The 18,994-nt window shown below is 52.6% G+C and overlaps 1 protein-coding gene across 1 annotated transcript in view; it reads right to left on the bottom strand.

The window, feature by feature from the left end:
• Positions 1–12,522: 12,522 nt before the first annotated feature.
• CACNG2 (calcium voltage-gated channel auxiliary subunit gamma 2) overlaps positions 12,523–18,994 on the bottom strand; it is a 51,292-nt gene continuing 44,820 nt past the window's right edge. Inside the window, exons 2-4 of the mRNA XM_041416816.1 lie at positions 17,498–17,581; positions 13,653–13,793; positions 12,523–13,224 (exon numbers count right to left, since the gene is read on the bottom strand). Coding sequence (XP_041272750.1) covers positions 12,689–13,224; positions 13,653–13,793; positions 17,498–17,581 — 761 coding nt within the window. The 3' untranslated portion in view covers positions 12,523–12,688. The remainder of the gene's footprint in view (positions 13,225–13,652; positions 13,794–17,497; positions 17,582–18,994) is intronic.

The following is an 18,994-nucleotide window of genomic DNA, read 5'->3' as shown; positions in this document are numbered from 1 at the left end:
TCTCTACCCCTAAAAAGAGCAGGATCTGGTTTACAAATCTCTTCAGCTCACAGGCTAAAAAACTCTTTAGAGAATTTTACTGAGTATCTTTTACCTAGGAAGAGTCTAGATCAATGTTTTCCAGGCAGAGAGGTTGTGCATTTTGTTCTTTATTTTCCACTTGTGATTCCTCCTCGAGAAAGAACCGAAGCTGCAGCGGTCTTTGCTTTGACAAGACACCCTGCCATTAATCAGAAGTGGGATTATTAAAGTGCCTCTTCCCGCTAGCAAAAAAAAAAAAAATCCACTTATAGAAATACAGTTTATAAAATACAATTTGTAACTGTCTCACCTAAACAGCCTTTTTGGAGACAAACATCATTAGAGCTGGAGCTGCATCGCTTGTCGCTTGCAGTGGCTCAGTGGGATGGCAGCTCCACAGTGCCTGTCCCTTGTCCCCCCAAGCTGGACCATGGGCTTTGTGGGCTCAGAGGGACTCAGCTTAGGAGATGGTGAGGAAAAGAGGAAGAAGTTCTGAAAAGAGGAATAGACTTAGGAATGAATGAACGAATGAAGAGAAATAGACTGATAAAACAAAATGCTGTGCTTTCCACCATTTCCTCTTCATTCCCGAGCCTGCGTGAGATGAATGCAAGAGAATGTAGTGCTGCTGCTGTCTACCAGACATGGCAGATCATGTGCAGCTTGGTCTCAGCCCATCAAATTTCCTTTTCTGGTGACACAGTTGGATATAGGTGTGGGTTGGAGGAGATGGCATGCATAGGGAGTGGCTGGTGCGGGATAAACGCTCCCCTGGGCATGGATCTAACCTCCCATTTTCTTAGCAAGGAGAAGAAGAGTTCTATGAAAAAAAAAAATCCAGTCTTAAGCAGGGGGATTTTCTGCCACATTTAGAATCATAGAGGGTTAAGGGTTGAAAGGAACCTTAAAGATCCTCTAGTCCCAACCACCCTTGCCATGGGCAGGGACACTTCCCGCTAGACCAGGTTGCCCAAGGCTTTATCCAAACTGGCCTTGAACACTGCCAGGGTTGAGGCATCCACAGCTTCCCTGGGCAACCTGTTCCAGTGTCTTGTCACCCTCACAGTAAAGAACTTCTTCCTAATATCCAGCCTAAATTTCCCTCTTTCAATTTGAAGCCATTAGTCCTTGTCCTGTCAGTACAGCTCCTGATGAAGAGTCCCTCTCTGCCTTCCTGGTAGTCCCTCTTCAGATACTGGGAGGTTGCTATGAGATCTCCATGAGACCTTCTCTTCTACAGGGTGAACAGAATCAACTTTCTCTGCCTATCTCAGGTCACATTTACTAGGAGAGGGAGCAGGCCTGTCTCGCTTCCCACTTCACAACAGGCACTGCACCTCCCGTGTCCTGCTGGGCCCCCGCAGCTCCGTGTGCCTCTGGTCCTGTCGGCTGACCCCACACTCTGCTGCTGCTGCTGCACAGTTCCCCTCCTGGCCTCTGGTTTTCATGAAAGGCACGTGAAATACATCGCTTCCTGGAAAAGTACTCCAAATACACTTGCCTTGCAATCATTTGATCCTTGATCCATAATTTCAGTTCATCAGTTAATTAATCATTTAATCAGTTAATAAGACTAATCACTCTTCCCTGGAAGATGCTCATGAGAACAGCCAGGATAAATTGCTCCCATCTGTTTCTCTGTTCTTAGGTCTCCCACTTCTCCGGTGCTGGGCTCTGTGCTGGTGTTAGCAGGCCCATAAAGAGGGGCTCATTCCAGCACCTTAGCTGTTCCAGTCCTAAACCTTCTCTGCCATCCATCTCCTCTGCAGTTTGGGGCTCACTGGAGAGCTGTCTCCCCGTGAGCTGGTGCTGCATTGAGCAGCCTCCTCCTGCCGAGAGAGAATAATGCACAGCTCAGACCGTGTTACCAGGGGCTTGCCAGGTTTGAGTGCAGGAGAGCATGTTCAAGCACCCAACCTGTTAGCAACCTTTCCTAGAAAATAGATCACCTCTGCCTAGAAAAAGCTTTGGAAAGCCTTAAGACGGGTTGCTTTCCAGCTTGTATGATGGTACTTCCAATCAAAGAGGCAGCTGAGGATTGGAAGACTAATGTTCACATTAAAACACTGTTTTCCAGTAGTTCTTTTTCTCATTCTTATAAGAAATGCATCAAAAATAGACAGTTGGGTTCCTTTTCCTCACTAAAGACCAAATACACACCGTATGCCTGTGCCATATGCTTAGTCTCCACTGCCCTGTGCTTCTTGACAAACCCAGAAACCAAGGGAAATAGTCTTCAGCCTTAATACCTTCCCACTGTGGGGAACCCTGATGTGCACACACACCTCCTCAGGTCAGATTCCTCTTCTGCAGTCATTGTCATCATCTTTAAAGCAGTAAAACTTACTGCTGGCTCCAGGGCTATTGTTGTAACCAATTTTGGCTATGTATGAACTGGCTCATGCCCCAGAGGGATGTTCACAGGCTGGGAAGCCCTCCTTCCTTCCCTGGCCCTCCTCTCTGCATCCCATCCTTTCTGTGGCACTTTTATCTTCCTCCTCAGTCTGCTGTTCTCTCAGGCCAGGTGATTTTCTGCAATGCTTGGCCTCCTTTCCAAGAGCTTCATTCCTCTTGCTGTTGTCCTGGTTGCTGAACTATAAACCTGTCCTCTCGTGTGGTGGATGCTCACCAGATTTGTCAAGGAAATTCTTGGTTGGATTTCTAGGAAAATTCTTGATTGGATTTTCAGGAACCCTGGAAAAATGGCCATAAAACAGCATTACTGTGTATGTGCAGTGAATCTGATTTTTAATTTGCTGGCTGTGCAGTCTGGTGGGGCTGGGAGCAGGTGGCACCTGGCAGATTTGCTGTGTATGTTCAGACCAGCCCTGGCTATGCAGTAAGGTCCACACAAGGAACGTGCTGAGTTTATTGTTCTTGGTAGCCGATAGGGCTTTCACTGTGAGGCTTTTCCCTTCCTCCTCCTCCTGCTGTGCTGAGCTCTCCCTGGCTGCTGGGCTGGATTGTCTTGTCCTCACAGACAGACAGAAACTGAGCAAGGACAGACTTACCCTTCTTAAACCACACTGCTTCTGTAGGCTGGGCTCAGAGCCTGACCTTGCACTGTCTGCTCCTTCCATGCTACCAGGAAAAACCACAAAATTTGGTGTATCCAAAAATTGTCTTTCTGTGAATTAGTGCTGTCTCTTGCCTGGGTTTGACTGTTTTTGCCACCAGTGTCAGACCTCTCCCTAAGTTTCTGTGGCTTTGACCACCAGGCTCTGGACCACATGAATTGCTGAAGAGGCAGTGTGCATGTCATGCTGCATCCTCACCCTTGGCTGCTGAGCACTGCTCTTTCCAGAGCTGCAGAAGGAGCCCAGGGCCCGCTGCCTCCCCTCAAACTGTCAGCAAGATTGTCTCCTTTGATCTGCACTCAGTGCTGGATTTTATCCTAGCAGCAAACAGGCTAATTCCACAAGTTTATTCTACAAAGCTCAATTAAAGCAGCTGGTGCCAGCAGCGTCCCTGCTGGCTCCAAGCCCGCATCAGGAGAGGAAGGCTGGTGCAGTGGCTGGGGTATGAACTTGGGAGTCCACAGGCTCAGCTGCAAATCCCTGCTCTGTGGCTGTTTTCTAGGCCACACCAGTGAGCTTCTGCAGTGGGAGCTTGTCACCTCCATGCTGTGCAGGGAGGGACAACATTCCCTGCCTGACTGAAGGAGATGCAAGCTATGGTGATGGGGAGCCGTGTCAACAGAGGCTGCTGCTTCTGGGAAATGCTGCATAAATCCAGCCAGATCTACAGCAGGGAGGAGGATGGGGCCCAGGGTGGTGGAAGGCACAGAGTGTCTTCTCACCACTGAGTTAGCAGTTTGCTTTTCACCTGCTGGAGCCCCACTCCGTGCCCTGCGATTATCCAGTGCCTGAGTCGTATGCAGCACTGCCCTCAGAAGGATTTCAGTGTGAGCAGAGCTATGAGCAACACAGGTTTTCTTTAAAAGGGCCCTTGCCCAGCACAGAAACACTCAATGGTTATATCCTTCAACATCATCAGTGTTAGAGTAACTTCCATAAAAAATCAGGATCTTCTGGGGCTAAACATGCTGTGCAAGTGCTCTTGCCTGGCTGTCTCTTCTCTGGAAGGCTTAATGCTTATGCCAGCCAGGAAAAGAGGTCTAAGCACAATATCAGGAGGCAAAAAAAGAGTGCAAGCAATTTCTGCTAGGAAACACAGTTGAACCCTATTTGCACAAGACCTACTTTCAAGGCAGAAAGGAGCCAAAAGCAGATGCTACCTATGTATAACATACTGTTCCCTTCCCAGGGACTGTCAGGAAGGTCCCCACAAAAGAGAAAGGCAAGCAAGGGATCAGCAGCAGCCCAGCAAGTCCATGGTAGCCATTCCCTTCTCTGCTCCTTGGTAAGTCAGAGACAGGGCTGGCCGACACGCTTGGCTGCGGACAAATGTGCCTCTCGGGGTACAGGGAGTGCGGAGGGTACAGGGAGTACGGAGCCTCGGGGCCATTCCTTCCTCTCCTCTTGAGCAGATTTCAGCGCCATCTGCTCTCTTCTGTCTTTGGAGGAGTCAGCCGGGTGCTTTTGTCCCTTCTGGCAAAGCTGTGCTGCGTATGTCCCCCATCGGGCGTCAGGTACCCCGAGGCAGCTGGGACGGATGCGCACTCTCAGCCTTGCTCCAGAAAGCTCCCACTGCAGCAGTCCAAGGTCTTTCTTTCTCTCCTTTTCCCTGTCTGCAGCCTGTTCCTCTGGATGATGCACTTCCTAAGGTCACAGCTGACTCCCAAGGTCAGGCCCAGGCTTTGCATTTGGCCCCTGCTGTAGGGGATGGGATGTGGTTTGGGCTGGGAAGGCACCTTCCCTTCACCTCTTTCTCCCCAAAGGATCCACAAGCAGCACCAGGTACTCCACGGAGAGTAGCAAGGGCAGAAGGAAACATGGGGCAGCCAAGGGGCTCCTTTGCCTTGGAAATGCTTTGTGGAATTACTCTTTTCTCTGCATGCATGAAGTATTATCCCACTAAACACTCCTAGATGATCCCTGGCCAGGCACCAGTCAGAGCTGCAGATTTTAGAGTAGGGGAAGTGGGGGGACTTGCTGATGATAGGCAGCTTCCTGGGCCATGCTGCCTCCAACCTCATGGCCACGCCAAGCTCACAGTTTGTTATCTGCCCTCCCCTCCTAAAATAATACCTGCCCCTGTGCTGGCTGGAGCCCATCATGGGTAGGTCTAAGCTGAACCCCCATGTAAATTATGTCCTTGTGCCCACTCTGAGACGCTGTCAGGAGAGGGGGAATGAGGGAAAGCACGTAGTGAGGAGCTCTGGAAGAGTGGCAAAGCCTGCTGGCCATCCCTGTGCACCAGGGGGACACCGGGTAAGGGTGCCAGCGCTGCATCTTCCCTGGAAGCTGTGGGGCTGCTCCAGCTCCCGCACAGTGCGGCTCTCAGGCTCCGCTGCTGTGCCGAGCTCGTCCCACGGGATGGCACTGCCTGCTCAGGAACAGGCAGCCCGGCCGGCGCTCCTGGCAGGCATAAATGCAGCAAATTAAACGGTGCTGGCAGATTCTGATTGACAGGTCCCTAGAGAGCAAAGTCCCTTGTTTTTTCCATCCCCGAGGGGATCAGGAGCAGCAGGAGGAGCAGCAGCAGAGAAAACCCTTTCCCAAGCCCAGTGCTTTGCCCTTGTGGATCTGTTTCTGGGACTCAGCCCACAGCCGTGTATCTTGACCCCTTTGCTGAAGCCGCGGGTGTGGGCCAGCCGGCTCCTCGGCTGCGGGCGTTCCGCAGTGTCAGGAGCTGACCTCTGCCCAGCGGGCCGAGGCCGCCCAGGCCTGGCCCTCATCACGTCCACGAGCCGTGGCACCCTCGAGCCCAGGGTGCAAGGCCCGGAGGTTTCAATAAAGGGCAAGCAAAATGAGGCCAGCAGGGTTTGGCGTCATTCGCGCGTTACTTCTCTCCATGGTGTAAAATTGGTACAAGTGACAACACTCTGCCAGAATGGTTCACGTCTGTGTTGGCTCTGCCAGAGCCAGGTCAAAGCTGGGTTTTGCAGCCAGGAAGATGGAGGCAGTCACCTAATTTTTGCTGCTGCAGTTGTGGGAAGCAGCATGGCCCATTGGGGTGTCCTGGATCCTCTGGCAGGTCCTCAGCACCCTTCTACTAGCCAGTGGTTGATGGCTTTAGTAAGGTGTAGCCAACCATGGGCGCTGGGACGTCACAGATGTCCTCCCTACCCTTGTGGGCACAGATCCCCATCTAAAGGTCTTTTTATGACCATGTCCGGGTGGCAGGGCCTTGTTCCCTCTCTCGAGGGCAGCTTCTCATCTCCATGGGGCGTCTTGGTTGCACAGCTACTCTAGAGCTCTGTGGAGCCAGCAAGCTGTGGTACAGGTATGCTCGGCTTGATCAGAAGTTCTGTAAATGCCCTGTCTGGGTGAGGAGGTGCACAGCCCTGCACAGCAGCCCACGTGTGCTCCAGCTCCATGCCTCAGCTTAGCGTGAGGGGTCACTTGTTCCCCACTCTTGGAGGTAAAACTGAGGCTGGTGGCATTTAATTCACCTATGCTTAATCTGCATAGGTCCTACTCAAATTTTACCCTCTGTCTGCCACTCATCTGTACTAAAACAGTTGCCTCTGCTTTCTGTCTCTCCAGAAGGTGTCCAGAAGAGCCTGGGGAGATGAGGGAAGAAGGCCCAGCAGCTGGAAGGCACCTGGGAAGGAGATGCCAAGATGTCTGGACCCCCCTCTACCTTTGGGGATACTTCCAGTAGATTCAGACAGCCTGTCCTTTGCCATCTTTGCTCACCTAGCAGCTTTAGTTATGTTGACTGTACGTCTTCACAGACCCTCCTCCTCCATCAGCTCTCTTTTCCAAACCTTTCTGTGTCCTTGGCCTCAGTGCTTGGCTTTTGAAAGGCGAGCTGTGTGGCTGTCTCCTTTCCCCGTGGCAGTCCTCACACACAAGCAAGACAGCAGGCTTGTGTGTCTGACGCTTGGCCTCTCTCTGTAGTCATCTGGCACTAAAAATTATCTGCAGAGAAAAATACTGGGCTCCATACCTGGGTCTTAATATCCTCCCTCACCAAACCATAATTACTAATTACCACTCCTGGGTGTTTAAACCATTTGAATGATGCAGTTAAATGCCCGACGTTAATTTAATAGCCAAGTATCTGGGTTTCCCCACATGAGGAGCTCTCAGAGCGTCTCCCACTGAAGCAAAACACAGCCAGCTCTGGCTGTGGTCCATATGAGAGAGGCAGCAGAGGAGCAGCAAGCACATGTTGACAGCAGACCCACACACGTGAGGGCCTGGGCGCTACTCAGCAGCAAGTGCTCCCTTGCCCCACACCATCCCCCAAAGGAAGCCCCCTCTCCAGCCATGCTGTGCCTCCATGGGATGGAAGACCTGGCAGCACTGCCAGTGCAGGCCAGTGTCCCCTGGGTAATTCAGGCCCTCTGGAGCTCAGATCCTTTACCAGAGCCAACCTTGCAAATTGCTCTGTCTGACTAGGGCAGCACGCTCTCTGGCAGATGCCCTGCCTGCCTTCTACCCATCCCTGGCCAGCATTTAAGAGTGTGTTCTCAGGTTTGGAGGGGTACTGTCCAAAATCAGCCCCGTGCAGGGCCAGACACTGCATTCCTCTGGCACCTGAAAGCAGGGAATGACCATTGTCCCCAAAAAGGTCACGAGGATGAGGCATGACAGGGACCTGGCTGAAGGCATCGGGCCAGACTTTGCCTGCTCCTTCTCCACTCTGCCTGTGTTGCAAGGGGCTGCTGTCTCTCCTTCCCCACTGCTGGGGCTTGGGACTGAGGCAGGAACTTTTCCAACCCAAATATTTTAACTGACCTCTCAGTCATGAGTCTTCAGCTTCCCTAAGGCCTCAGAGGCTCAGTGCTGTGGAGGACAGGACCCTGGTGCCCTGCTCACCCCTGGCATACTCAGGGCCTGCCAGAGCACACAGTCAGCAGTGGGAGGCAGGAAGCAAGCGCGTGGAATGGGGAGCACTGAGAACTAGGAGGGGAGCAGGAAAACATATTAGGGTCTCTCACCTACCTAAGTGTTAACGTGCCTGGGAAGAGATGGGGAATGAGAGCTTCTGCCCACGCACAAGTCGTTTGCTTTCGATGCTGCCCCTCTAAGACATCACTTAATGTGACATCAATTAGTTAATGTTTGCAAAGTGCTTTGAACATGAAAAGTGCTGTATAAGTGCTGAATATTAGTACTAATTATTATGGCATGGAGGCTGGTGCAGTCTGAAGAGTGTTCCCCACACCTAATTTCAGGCCAGAGCTGCTTCGCTGCCTCATCCCATAAAAGCCAGACAGAGAAGGGGAGAAGCATCTGCACTCTATGAGGAAGTGCACCCCTCATGGAGTTGTGTGGAGGGGGTGAGCTGTGCACCCCCTTCACTCCAGGCAGGACATTGCGTGGGAAGCGTAGCCACATCTCCCCAGTGCCTCACTGGCACTGAGGAGGATAAGGGAGCACACTCTTGCCCCAAGCTCTGAAGCAGGCCAGGATTGGGAACATCACAGGGTGGATGGAGGATATGCAGGGAGCTTCCTTCAGCTTATCCCACCCATGCCCGAGCAGGAGCACTCAGCATGGGTGGAGGCTTCAGAACCAGGCAAGGAGATGAGGAGGAGGTGAGAAGGTTTTGGGGTCTGTGCACTAGACGGGTTGGGAAGACAGGTGTCTCCTAGCTGTGCATGTGGCAGGGCCAGGAGCTCCCTGGTGTCCCCCAGACAGGCTCCTGGCCTGCTTTGCTGCCTCTCCCCTCCCTGTGCCCTCCTTCTTGGAGAGGACGCTGCTGGGAAGGGTCCCTGGAGGAGGAGCAGAAATGGGTCGGCAGGTGCCCCCAATTACCTTGGCAGTGAAGCATCCTCCAGCTGGAATGCTGGGGTGGCTGTTAGGTGCTACCAGGGGCCCAAAGAAGAGGGATGAGCTGGAGGGGGTGCAGTGAGGGCCAGAGTGGGGAGCCACTGGTGCTGGCCAGGGGGTAGAGATGCTCAGCACAGGTATCAGCATGTATGAGGTGCAGGGCAAACTGCAGTGCTGCGATCGCAGTGTGACCCAGCAGTGTCTGCTGAGACTCCTGGAACCAGCTGTGCCTCCTTGCTGCTGCCAAATGAACTGCCCTACTGTGACCTGCTCATTCAGCTCGAGGTCTCACTTGTCTGCTGTGGGTCACACACAGAAAAGCTTTGTCACTTAGGTGGCTGTCCTTCCACATCATCCCTCTGAGCTAGCGGTCATGGAGTCTGATGGGGATTCTGGTCTGCTTCAGAAAGCCATGGAGGGTCTCACGGGAAGTGAGAACCCAGTGCAGGGTGAAGGGAAGCTCATTGGTGACACCCTTGCTGCCAGTGGTGAGTGGGAGGTGAGGGGATGTGCCTTGTCCCCTTTGTGGGGATCTCACCTCCCTGCTCTGCTGCCGCCTTACCTGTTTCTGGGTCTGCATCTCCAGCTGTGAGTTATTCCCCCTCTCCAAGCTCCTACCTGAGCATTTCTACCAGGCACCCACTGCCAACCCAGCTACTGAGGAAATTGCCATGAGTGGCTGAACAAAACCCCAAAAGAATGCTGGAGTCTCTTTCTTATTCCTTTTTGAGCCCTCCAGTGTGTATGAATTCTGACTTTGCTGGCAATTCTTGCTATGAAAGCCACTGTTTCCAGTAGGAATTGGAGCATCGGCCCTTGTGGTATCTTCACCCCAGGAAGAATGGAACAGGAGGGGAGATGCTGAAATCTAAAGAGAGGCTGGAGCAGGCGTTTTGGAGGGCAGCAGAGAAAGCCCACATATGACTCAAGTTTACCCACACTTACTTAAAATAAAAAGTTGTGGCAAAACACTCTCCTCTTGCCTCATCCATTCCTGTATCTTGAAGCAAGACCATCCTCTGAATTTCCAATGAGGACGAAATTGTCCACAGCAGTAGTAGGTTTTGAGGTACTCTTCTGGCTCTACAAATAACCCCCAATAAATCCACATAAACGAGGACCAAGTTATATAAAAAAAAAATCTTTATTTCATGTACCAGGATTTTTTTTTGTCATTTTCTCTTTTTAAAATTTTTTTCTTTTTAACAGTCTGAAAAAAACCCACGAAATAAAGAAAATGGAGGTTGGTTTCTTGTACTGGTTTGAGCTGGACATGAGCAACACCCTGGGGAAAATTCTTCCCTTCCAGCCCTTGCCTCCTGCCCACGCTCTCCCGGCGCCCTCCCGCACTCTGTCTCCCCTTCCCTCCAGGCCCCGGGGCGCGCTCAGCCCTGTGAATGCTCCCCAGCTCCGAGCAGTGTTGGGTGGGGATGGAAACCCCAACGCCACCTTCCCTCTACGCTGGAATCTGGGGAGCTGGCTTTAACTTATTCCTCGGGGGGCACTGAAAGGGGGTGGATGTCCCCTGTGAAACCTTCTGAAAGGGCTGGGGGGCCACGGGCGGGGACGTCAGCAGTGGGGTGAAGGCTGAACACCCAGCCGAGGCGCTCGCGTCCGCCTCTTGCCCCGTGGTGCCGTTTCTGGGGGTGACCCCGTCCCTCTGCTGCCCCCCGCCCTACCCCAGAGCGGGGAAGGGGGGTGAGGTGGCAGCGGGTCGGGGGGAGCGGGGAGGATCTGGCTGCTTTAAAGCAGAACCCCCGCTGGGACCTGGAGCGGGGACTGCGCAGCTCCTAAAACTGGAGCAGCAGGAATGGGGACGGAAAAAAAGTCGAAAAGTGGGTCTGAGCTGCCGAAGGGCTCAGCGGCCCCATCCTGCGAACTCTCGGCTGTGTGCCTGCCCCGGGCGCTCCTGCTTTCGGGGGCAGCCCCGAAGGGGTCCTGTCCTCGCCCGGGGCCGGCCGGTGTCTGTGGGTGTCACAGAGGCACCCCATCACCCCTGCTGCCACCTCCCCTCCCGCCTCCATCGGCAGCGGCTCCCGTGGAGGCAGCTGCAGGACAAAGCTGGCACTCCGGTGCCCCTTCCCCGGTGCCAGCGAGGGAGGGGGCGGCAGCCAGGCCAGGGGGCCCGGGGGCTGGGGGGACCCAGCTGGCCTGGCCTTGCTGCTGTGGAGGGACCGCGGCAGTCGGGGGCCACCAGGGGAGGGCTGGGGAGGAGGACACAACCCGGTGGGCGTGGGGACACCCGGCAGAGCTCGGGCTCGGGGGTCGCTGCCATGGGGACTGGCGGTCAAGGCCAGGCAGCTGTGGCCGGCTTTGGCTCACGGCGTGCTCGCTGTGCCCAGGCGAGGACGGCAGCGATTTCAGGGGGCAGCTGGGTGGCCTCTCCGTGCCCCTGCATGGCTGCAGCCCTACTGATGTGATCTGGGCAGATTTGAGGGGTGCGTGGCCGCCCTGGGGAGCCTCTGGAGCATTCACAGGAGAGCATGCGCCCGCCAGGGCAAGAGTGTGTGAGCATGGGCACACGTGTGCGTGAGTGCTGTCCCCCCCACAGCATCCCGTGTGTGTCCCCCCCACAGCATCGTCACCCTGAAAGGATGGGAGCCCCAGCTGCCCTCTGCCAGCCCCCCTCACCCTCTACCTGTGCCTCCCACACAGTTCCCTGCTGCCTCTTTTGTTTTTTTTTTTTTTCACAGTTTAAAGCTGAAGAAAACAAAAATTAAAAGAAAAAAATACTATCTGTTCTTCTTGCAAGTAAATCCACTTATTATATTTACATTTATTTATAGCTGTTGTTTTATTAAAAAATTGCCACTTTATTTTTTTATGAAACCTCTTTTGTCCTTTTTTTTTTTTTTTTGTCTCTGCGTGTGTGTCTTTATTTACTGTGTCTGTTTGTTTTTTGCACTGTCACCGTTAACCCCAGGGTCCCCAGGGCTGGGGAAGTGGGGATCCCCCTGGGGACACTGTGGAGGGGTGACTCAGCATCAGCTCCTGCACTCCCTAGGGTCACTTGAAACCCCTATGGATCTGTGGAGGATGAGCGGATCCCCACGGATCCCAGGGGATGGAGTGGATCCCCATGAGTCTCGGGGGAACAGAGTGGGTCATGGCTAACTCCAGCACCCAGGATCCTCCATAACTGGCCCAAGGACACCGAAGTCACTGGCAGCCAAACCCCCATCCCCTGTCCCCCAAGAAGCCTGTGCTGGGTTAGAGGTAAGTGGGAAAGAAATTGTAAAATAAAAGAATAAAACCTCCCAAAATTAAAAAAGCTGCCTCCTCCTCCTCTTCCTCCCATTTGATTTATTGTCATTTGTTATTTCTTTGTTCCCTTTTATTTTTTTAATCTGTTTTTATTAAATGTTAAAATAATGGTACATGGGAAATCATGCATTTTCTTTTAAATTTATTTCTATTTTTTAAATCTCTTTCTCTCAGTTTTAAGGATTTTCTTTTTTTTCTTTTTTCTTTTGCTTTTTTTTTTAAAGAATTTTTTTCACTGTTGTCTCTTTCCTCATGTTTCCTTTTCGTTTGTTTGTTTTTTTGTTCACTCGCTTGTTTGTCTGCTTATCTGCTTGTTCCTTCGTTGTTGTTGTTTTTTTTTTTATCAGTTTTTTGTTTGCTTTTGTTGGTTTTTTTTGTGAATTTTTTTTTTTTTTTTTGCATTGAGAAGGTCCCCACTCCACCAAGGGGCGCTTCCACCTCCTCCTTCCCCACCCCCCTACTGCCCCCTGCCCCCTTCCACCCTCCCCACCCTGCAGCCCACCCCCGTCTCCTCCTGCCCATTCCTGCCCCATTTTCAGCTCCTGGCGACGGCTTCATACCGGGGTGGTCCGGCGGTTGGCTGTGTTGGTGTGGATAGAGTCCTTGTTCTCTTTCTGGATACAGTTGTGAACCTGGAGGAAACTGTTATCCCTGTCGGAGTTGTAGGTGGCGGTGGGGGTGGTGGTTGCCTTCAGCGGGTCCCTGGTCAGGGTGTACATCGAGATCTCTGTTGATGGCAGGGTGTTGAACCCTTTGATCCCGACGGGAGAGGCATCCCTGGAGTGTGAAGGCTCGGTGGAGCGGGAGCTGGAGCGACTGCGTCTCTGATAGCGGTACCGGTAGCTGGGGATGCGGGTGATGGCGGAGGACTGGAGGTAGTCCGTGGCACGAGCGTTGGCACGCAGCTGTTTGTGCCGGTCTATGAACATGTGGACAGCCAGCACTCCCACCATCTCGGCTATAATGAAGGACAGGGCCCCGAAATAGAAGGACCAGCCGTAGGAGTAGCTGTTCTTCTTGGAGTCACTCTTGGAGGGGTCTCCAGCGTTGGCTGATATGTATACGATGATGCCAATTATATTACTCAGACCTGCAAGCCATCCGACAGGGGAGAGAGAAGGAGAGGTCAGGAAGGTCACAGATGGCAGTGGTGGGGGCTGTGGGGTTGAATCCCCTCCTGGATGGGCAGTTTGCCTTGGGAAACTCAGGCAAACCCCTCCTTATGTGCCTGCCACTTCCCTGGACTGCATTCCTGGTCCCTGAGAGATGTCAGATGTTAGGGAAACTCTCCCTCCGTCAGCTCCCAAGCAGGAGGAAAGCCCCTGCCTGCCTGCCTCTGCTGGGCGAGCAGGCAGGATGGAGAGGCATCCTTGTGATGCTGCTTTCAGCCCGAATAAGACTTATCAGGGCTGGGAAATGCACACACCCTTGCCTAGACAACTGTACCCCAATGTCCTGGCTAGGCAGCCCCCCAAACCCTGGAGCACGCGGGGCATCAGGCCCTGTGCACCCCTTTACCTGCAGACACGAAGAAGATGCCGGCACTAAGGATGATGTTGTGTCGGGTTTTGTAGAACTCGCTGGCTGCAATGCAGAGTCCACCCATGAAAAGCAGAATCACACTCAGGATCGGGAAAATACTAGAGGCTCTAACAGCCCCTGCAGAGGAGAGAAGGAGGGCGGGACAGAAAGAACAACAGAGGTGTGAGAGAGAGGAAAAAGGGGCATGGAAACGGCACCAGAGTGAGGGGACGGAGGCACGCGGGTACGTTTAGTGGGTGGGGGTGAAGGGGAGAGACAGAGGGCAGTGTGCAATAGGGGAGTAATTTAGGGAGAGATAAAGGCATTGGGGGATGGAGGGAAGGAGGGAGGGAGGGAGGGAGGGAGAAACAAAGTGTGTCAGAAAAAGAGAGTGGTCCAAAGCAACTCTCCCATGCCCTGGCCACTGCTGTTCCCGCAAAGCTGGTGGTTCAGTACGGGGAGGCAGAGGGGGATGTGGGGCTGGTGGCTGGGCTGGGAGTCTGCCTGCTTTGTCTGTGCCCCCTCACACTGTTTTTTCCTCTGTTTTTGGGGGGACTGTGGGCTGGAGGGGGAGCCCAGGCACCATTCAGCTTCTCCTTCTGCAGAGCTCTGCCGCTCAAGCCTGCACTTCAAAGAACAGCAACCCAAATGCTTCCTGCAGAGCTGCTCAATCTTGAATCCTCCCAAAAGGGCATGAGCATCTCAAGGAGATTTTTTTTTTTTTAGGGCTGAGAAGGAGCTCGTGGTGCCATGCACTGCTCTGCTGCAGCTGCAGTGAGGACTGAGAAGAAACAGTCCCAGCCCTGTGTGCTGAAATGCGGGGCTTAACCTAGTGATTAAATGACTGGGCTGCTTCCAGAGGGCAGTGATGGTTCGGATGTGCCAGCTCCCACACACGCACACTCTCCATCGGTCGATATGGGGAGAGCTCAGCCAGCAGAGGGCAATGGCATAGATGCACAGATGCACGTATATGCTCGTATGTGCATGCAAAACATACCCCAAAGGTTCTGGGGGCCTGACTCGTGTTCCCGCAGCGAAAGGCCAAGTCTGTGTGTACGCACACCCACACACACAGGCACGCACGCACACACCGCTCGTGGGCGGCTCGGTGGGAGCCAGCGCTCTGCCTGAGTCTGCCTTGCGAATATTCCTATTTTTTTTTTTTAACTAGGAAGGCCTCTCTCCTCCCTTCACAAGAGAAAATAAGCTGTTAAAGTGTGAAATGAAGCCTTGCTTGATAAAGAAAGGTATCAGACGGGCTGGTGCAATTTTGCTTGTGGAGCAAAGATCTGGAAGGGGGGATGAAAGCTAATCCTTCCTTGCCTGCAAGAATGAACCCAGTGAAGCAAATGCAGGGCTTTTTCCGAAGTGAGCAGAGTCCCTGCTTCAAAGACACTGTTGGCCTCTGGATCCTGCTAGGCACAAGCAATGAGCTCTTTGAAGGGGGCCTAGCCCACTGCTTGTGCACGGGGAATGCAGAAGGCAGGGAGAAACCACTCTTGCTTGCTTTCCAGCTCTGCCTGGCTGTGTTTCAGGGAACAGGATAACACTAATAAGCATCTTAATAGCTTCTGGAAAACAAAGTGGCATTTGACGATGGGAAGCTCAAATGGCAGGAAGCAAATGCCAAGCAGACACCCACTGTTGAGAGGCTTTCTAGGGGGATGCTTGGTCAGTCCTGCAACCTGGTCCTGATTACATCAGTTTTATCTGTGTCTTAATTCTGAAATTCATGTCTGTGGGGAAAACAAATTTGCTGACTGACATGGGAAGCTGCAGGTGTCATGTGATGGAGAAGGACAGCAGCCTTCCTCAGCCTTTCAGGAGGACCATGCCAGAATGAGAGGAGGAAAATATCATCCAGCCTTCCTGGCCCCAGAGCCTGTGGTCTAAAGAAAAAGGGCTGGTGGCATATGCTCCTTAAACTCATCTGTGTCTGCTAGCAAGGAAACACAGGAATGCTTCTGCTTCCTCTCTGATAACAGGCGTTTGATTTCAAAAATCCTAAGACACCTTATGTGGATGGCTAGCAGAAATAATGGCTAAACCCTTCTAGCCAGGTCATGTACACTGCCCCATCACTGTCCTTGTCCCCTGGGGCATGAGGGAATTGCCTACTCTGATACAAATAAACAACTTCCTAGCTGTTCCTGATGGCATTGCCAGGCATTGCCCATGCAGAGCACCCAGGGACTCCGGTTTGACAGAAGTCCTGGCAAGAAGCTGTTCAGTGGGGTCCTTCTCCAGGCAGGTCTAAGCCAGCAGAAATCCCAGTTCCCTCAGGAATGACCCAAATAATCCTTTATTGACTTGCCAAATCCCTCTTTGAACCTGATTCTTTCTTAAAAAGGGCTCCACCCTGGGGACACTGTCAGGTCCTGACATTGGGCCAATTTTTGTCTTCAGATCTTGTTCTCTCTGAGGGAACAAACCCATCCTTCTTGTGATGTTTGGCCCCTTCCCCAAACTCTTTTTTCTGAAGTGCAATTGATGCTGCAAGCAGCTTCCTTGCTCCCAAGCAGCTCTGCAAAGGCTGATTTGCCCTCGGAGGCAGCCTGCAAACCTTTGGCATCCCTGTGCCAAACTGGATCAAACCTCTGTGTTTGGCTCTGCTGTTCAGGGGCCATGCAGCAATTAAGAGACCGGTGCTGCAGAAAGGCAGCTGAAAGAAGCAATCTCCCTCGGTTATTTACAATTTACAGTGGATGGAGGACTGTTTGAGAAACCAAGAGGAAGCAGCATAAGATCTGCCTCTTTTCACATACAAATGAGCCTCACAGATCCGAAATTATCTCTCTCATCCCTGCTGCAGGGCTGGGTTTCCACATCTGGCTTGGAGCACACCCGGATGACAAGGAGCTATTTTGAAAGACTCCCGGTCTTTGGAAGCCTCTGATGATTAACCTTGGAAGGTCAAAAGCACTTATCTCAAATTTCTGTTGGGAGAAGATCTCATGATGTCAAAAGACATTGGGCTTGTGGAGGGAGGGCAGGATAGCAAGGTGGAGACCTAAGAGGAGTGTTCCCTGTTCAGCTGTGCTAAATGAAGAGTAAGCACCTGCCTCTGGGGTGGAAATGCTGGCTGGGGGGGGCAACCAGGCAGGGTAATGCATGATGTGGATCTGTCCTGCTGGCCAGGGTGCTGCTGTGCAAAGCAGTGTGAGCTTCACTCACACATCTCAGGCTGGACTTGAAGCTCAGGCTAGGTTTCATTACAGACATGCCTTGTGCTTAGGGTTCAGCACCTCTCCTAGGGGCTCTGGGTGAGCACCAGTCTTTCCTTCAAAGGGCTCTGGCTGTCCTTATTCCTGCTGCCTGCTCCCATCACTAAAGCCAGCAAAGATCAGACCTGTAGGTTCCTCTGTAGGGAAGCGGTGTTTGGGGAAAGGTGAAGACAGCAATAAGAGCTCCTCAGACAAAATACAGCTAATTTCTTAAGTCTGGTGCCACTGGAGTATCAGATAAGGAAATATAAACTTTCTCTGCTTTAGGAGGACATGCACTCTCACACACACACGCTGCCCCAGCTAGGCCAGACTGACCTTAGGCCCAATCAGCAGCTTTTCAGTGGATTTAAGATAAGACTCTGATTTTATATCACAGTTAATCACTGCTACTAAAAAGAATGCCATTGGTTGTTACTGTGAGCTCGAATTTGCACTGTCTGATGGGCAGAGCCCCTGGGAGGTGAGACTGGATTAATTTTTAGGGGGTGATGGGGCTCTGGGGTTTCCACTGAGCCTCACAGGTCCCACTGTCTCACCACCCTGTGTTCAGAAAACAAAAGGCGCCCGACGCTAGCACCTACGAGCCATTGCACAAAGAGCCTGCGGACTTACGGAGGAAATATTCTGCTGTATCGGCTTCATAATCTGCATCCTCAGGGAAGTGATCGATTTGCTTACACAGACCTTTAAAATTCCCTAGGGAACAAGAGAAAAAAAGAACAAATGAGAACACCAAAACCTGCCTTGCAGGAACAGCTGCCCTCTGCATCACCTTTTGTGCCCGCCTGCCTTCCTGCCAGGCAGCATTTCCACTCGTGTGTGCATGCCTGGGAAATGCCCGGGCCTCTCCTTGCACACTCGCACATGTATTTGCACAGGAACGTGGGTTTGCTGTCAGGACCCAGCCTGACGCCCAGCCAGCCCAGCACGCCTCCCTCCGCAGAGGAGAGCCCCAGAAGCTCCGTGACTCCTGCCGCAGACAAGGGGAGAGCGCTGGCCGCCTCGGAGGGAGGCGGGATGGGAACGGGAGCCAGGTGAAGCACAGGTGTCAGCGTCCCCTCCCTCAGCATCGACAGGCGTAGCTGTGAGTTACATCATCAGACCTCAGTGCTTCCCCTGGCCTGGCCTGCCTGGATCACAGCAGTGAGGGGATCAGGGCAGGATGATTAGGTGGGGGTTGCAAAAGTGTTTCTCTCAGCTGTGAATTTGCTGCCCTCTAATTCCGTGGGCAGGACACATCCTTTTGTTCTGGTTCAGTGTTAGAACAAAAGCCCTTAAATGTACTTTCTCCGTATGACTGCTTGTGTCTGCGTACCTTTGTCAGGCCTGCTCTTGTGTCCTCTCACAGACTGAGGCTGCAAGAAGCTTGGTGCAAGTGTGTGTATGCAGCTTGACAGCAAAACACCCTGGTGCTGGGGGAGCAAAATCTTCCACCATAAGTGAGGGAAGCTGGGCTGGACACATTTCCATCAGGCTGGTGTATGTACAGTGCCTTCTGCCAGTTTCAGTCATGGGGCACCCTTTTTCACACACTCCATGACCACCAAGACCATCCCAGCAGGGGGTCAGTGACACCTTCCAAGTCTTTTGTTGGCTGGGATATCTACCAGGCTCTTATTTTCATCACTCATATCTCCTCTTGACATCAGGAATACCACTCCAGAGAGGTACTCCTCAAGCCACATCATAATTTTCACCATGACCATTGATTAATTAGTATCTCAAATGATCAGGTTGTCCATTCTTGTACAGGGTTGACCATGTGACAGACAATTTCATTATGTCTCCTGGGGTTCCCACAAATTTTTTCTCCTACCCTCCATTCCATTTCCCTCTAGACACTTGCACTGACTAGCCATTAGCACAGAACTGATGGACACAGTCTATCCAGAAAGGAGAAATACATCGTCTGCATGAGGTGCGTGGGTAGGCACGGTCATCCCCTGGGCCTCCTCACCAGATGTCAACCAACAAAGTGGCTCAGGCTCACTGATCCCTCAGCAGAAGCATCTGGAGCCCGAGTCTGAAAAGTGACAAATGCTGTGGCAACCTGGGTAAGCCTCCTGCCACCCTGACCCCAAACCCAGCTTCTGGACCAGCTGGGTATGA

Source organism: Onychostruthus taczanowskii, unplaced genomic scaffold (assembly GCF_017590055.1).
Source record: "Onychostruthus taczanowskii isolate IOZ18803 unplaced genomic scaffold, ASM1759005v1 scaffold53, whole genome shotgun sequence".
NCBI classification, from domain to species: Eukaryota; Metazoa; Chordata; class Aves; order Passeriformes; family Passeridae; genus Onychostruthus; species Onychostruthus taczanowskii.
The sequence above is the reverse complement of the archived record's forward strand: the minus strand, read 5'-3'. Positions and strand labels throughout refer to the sequence as shown.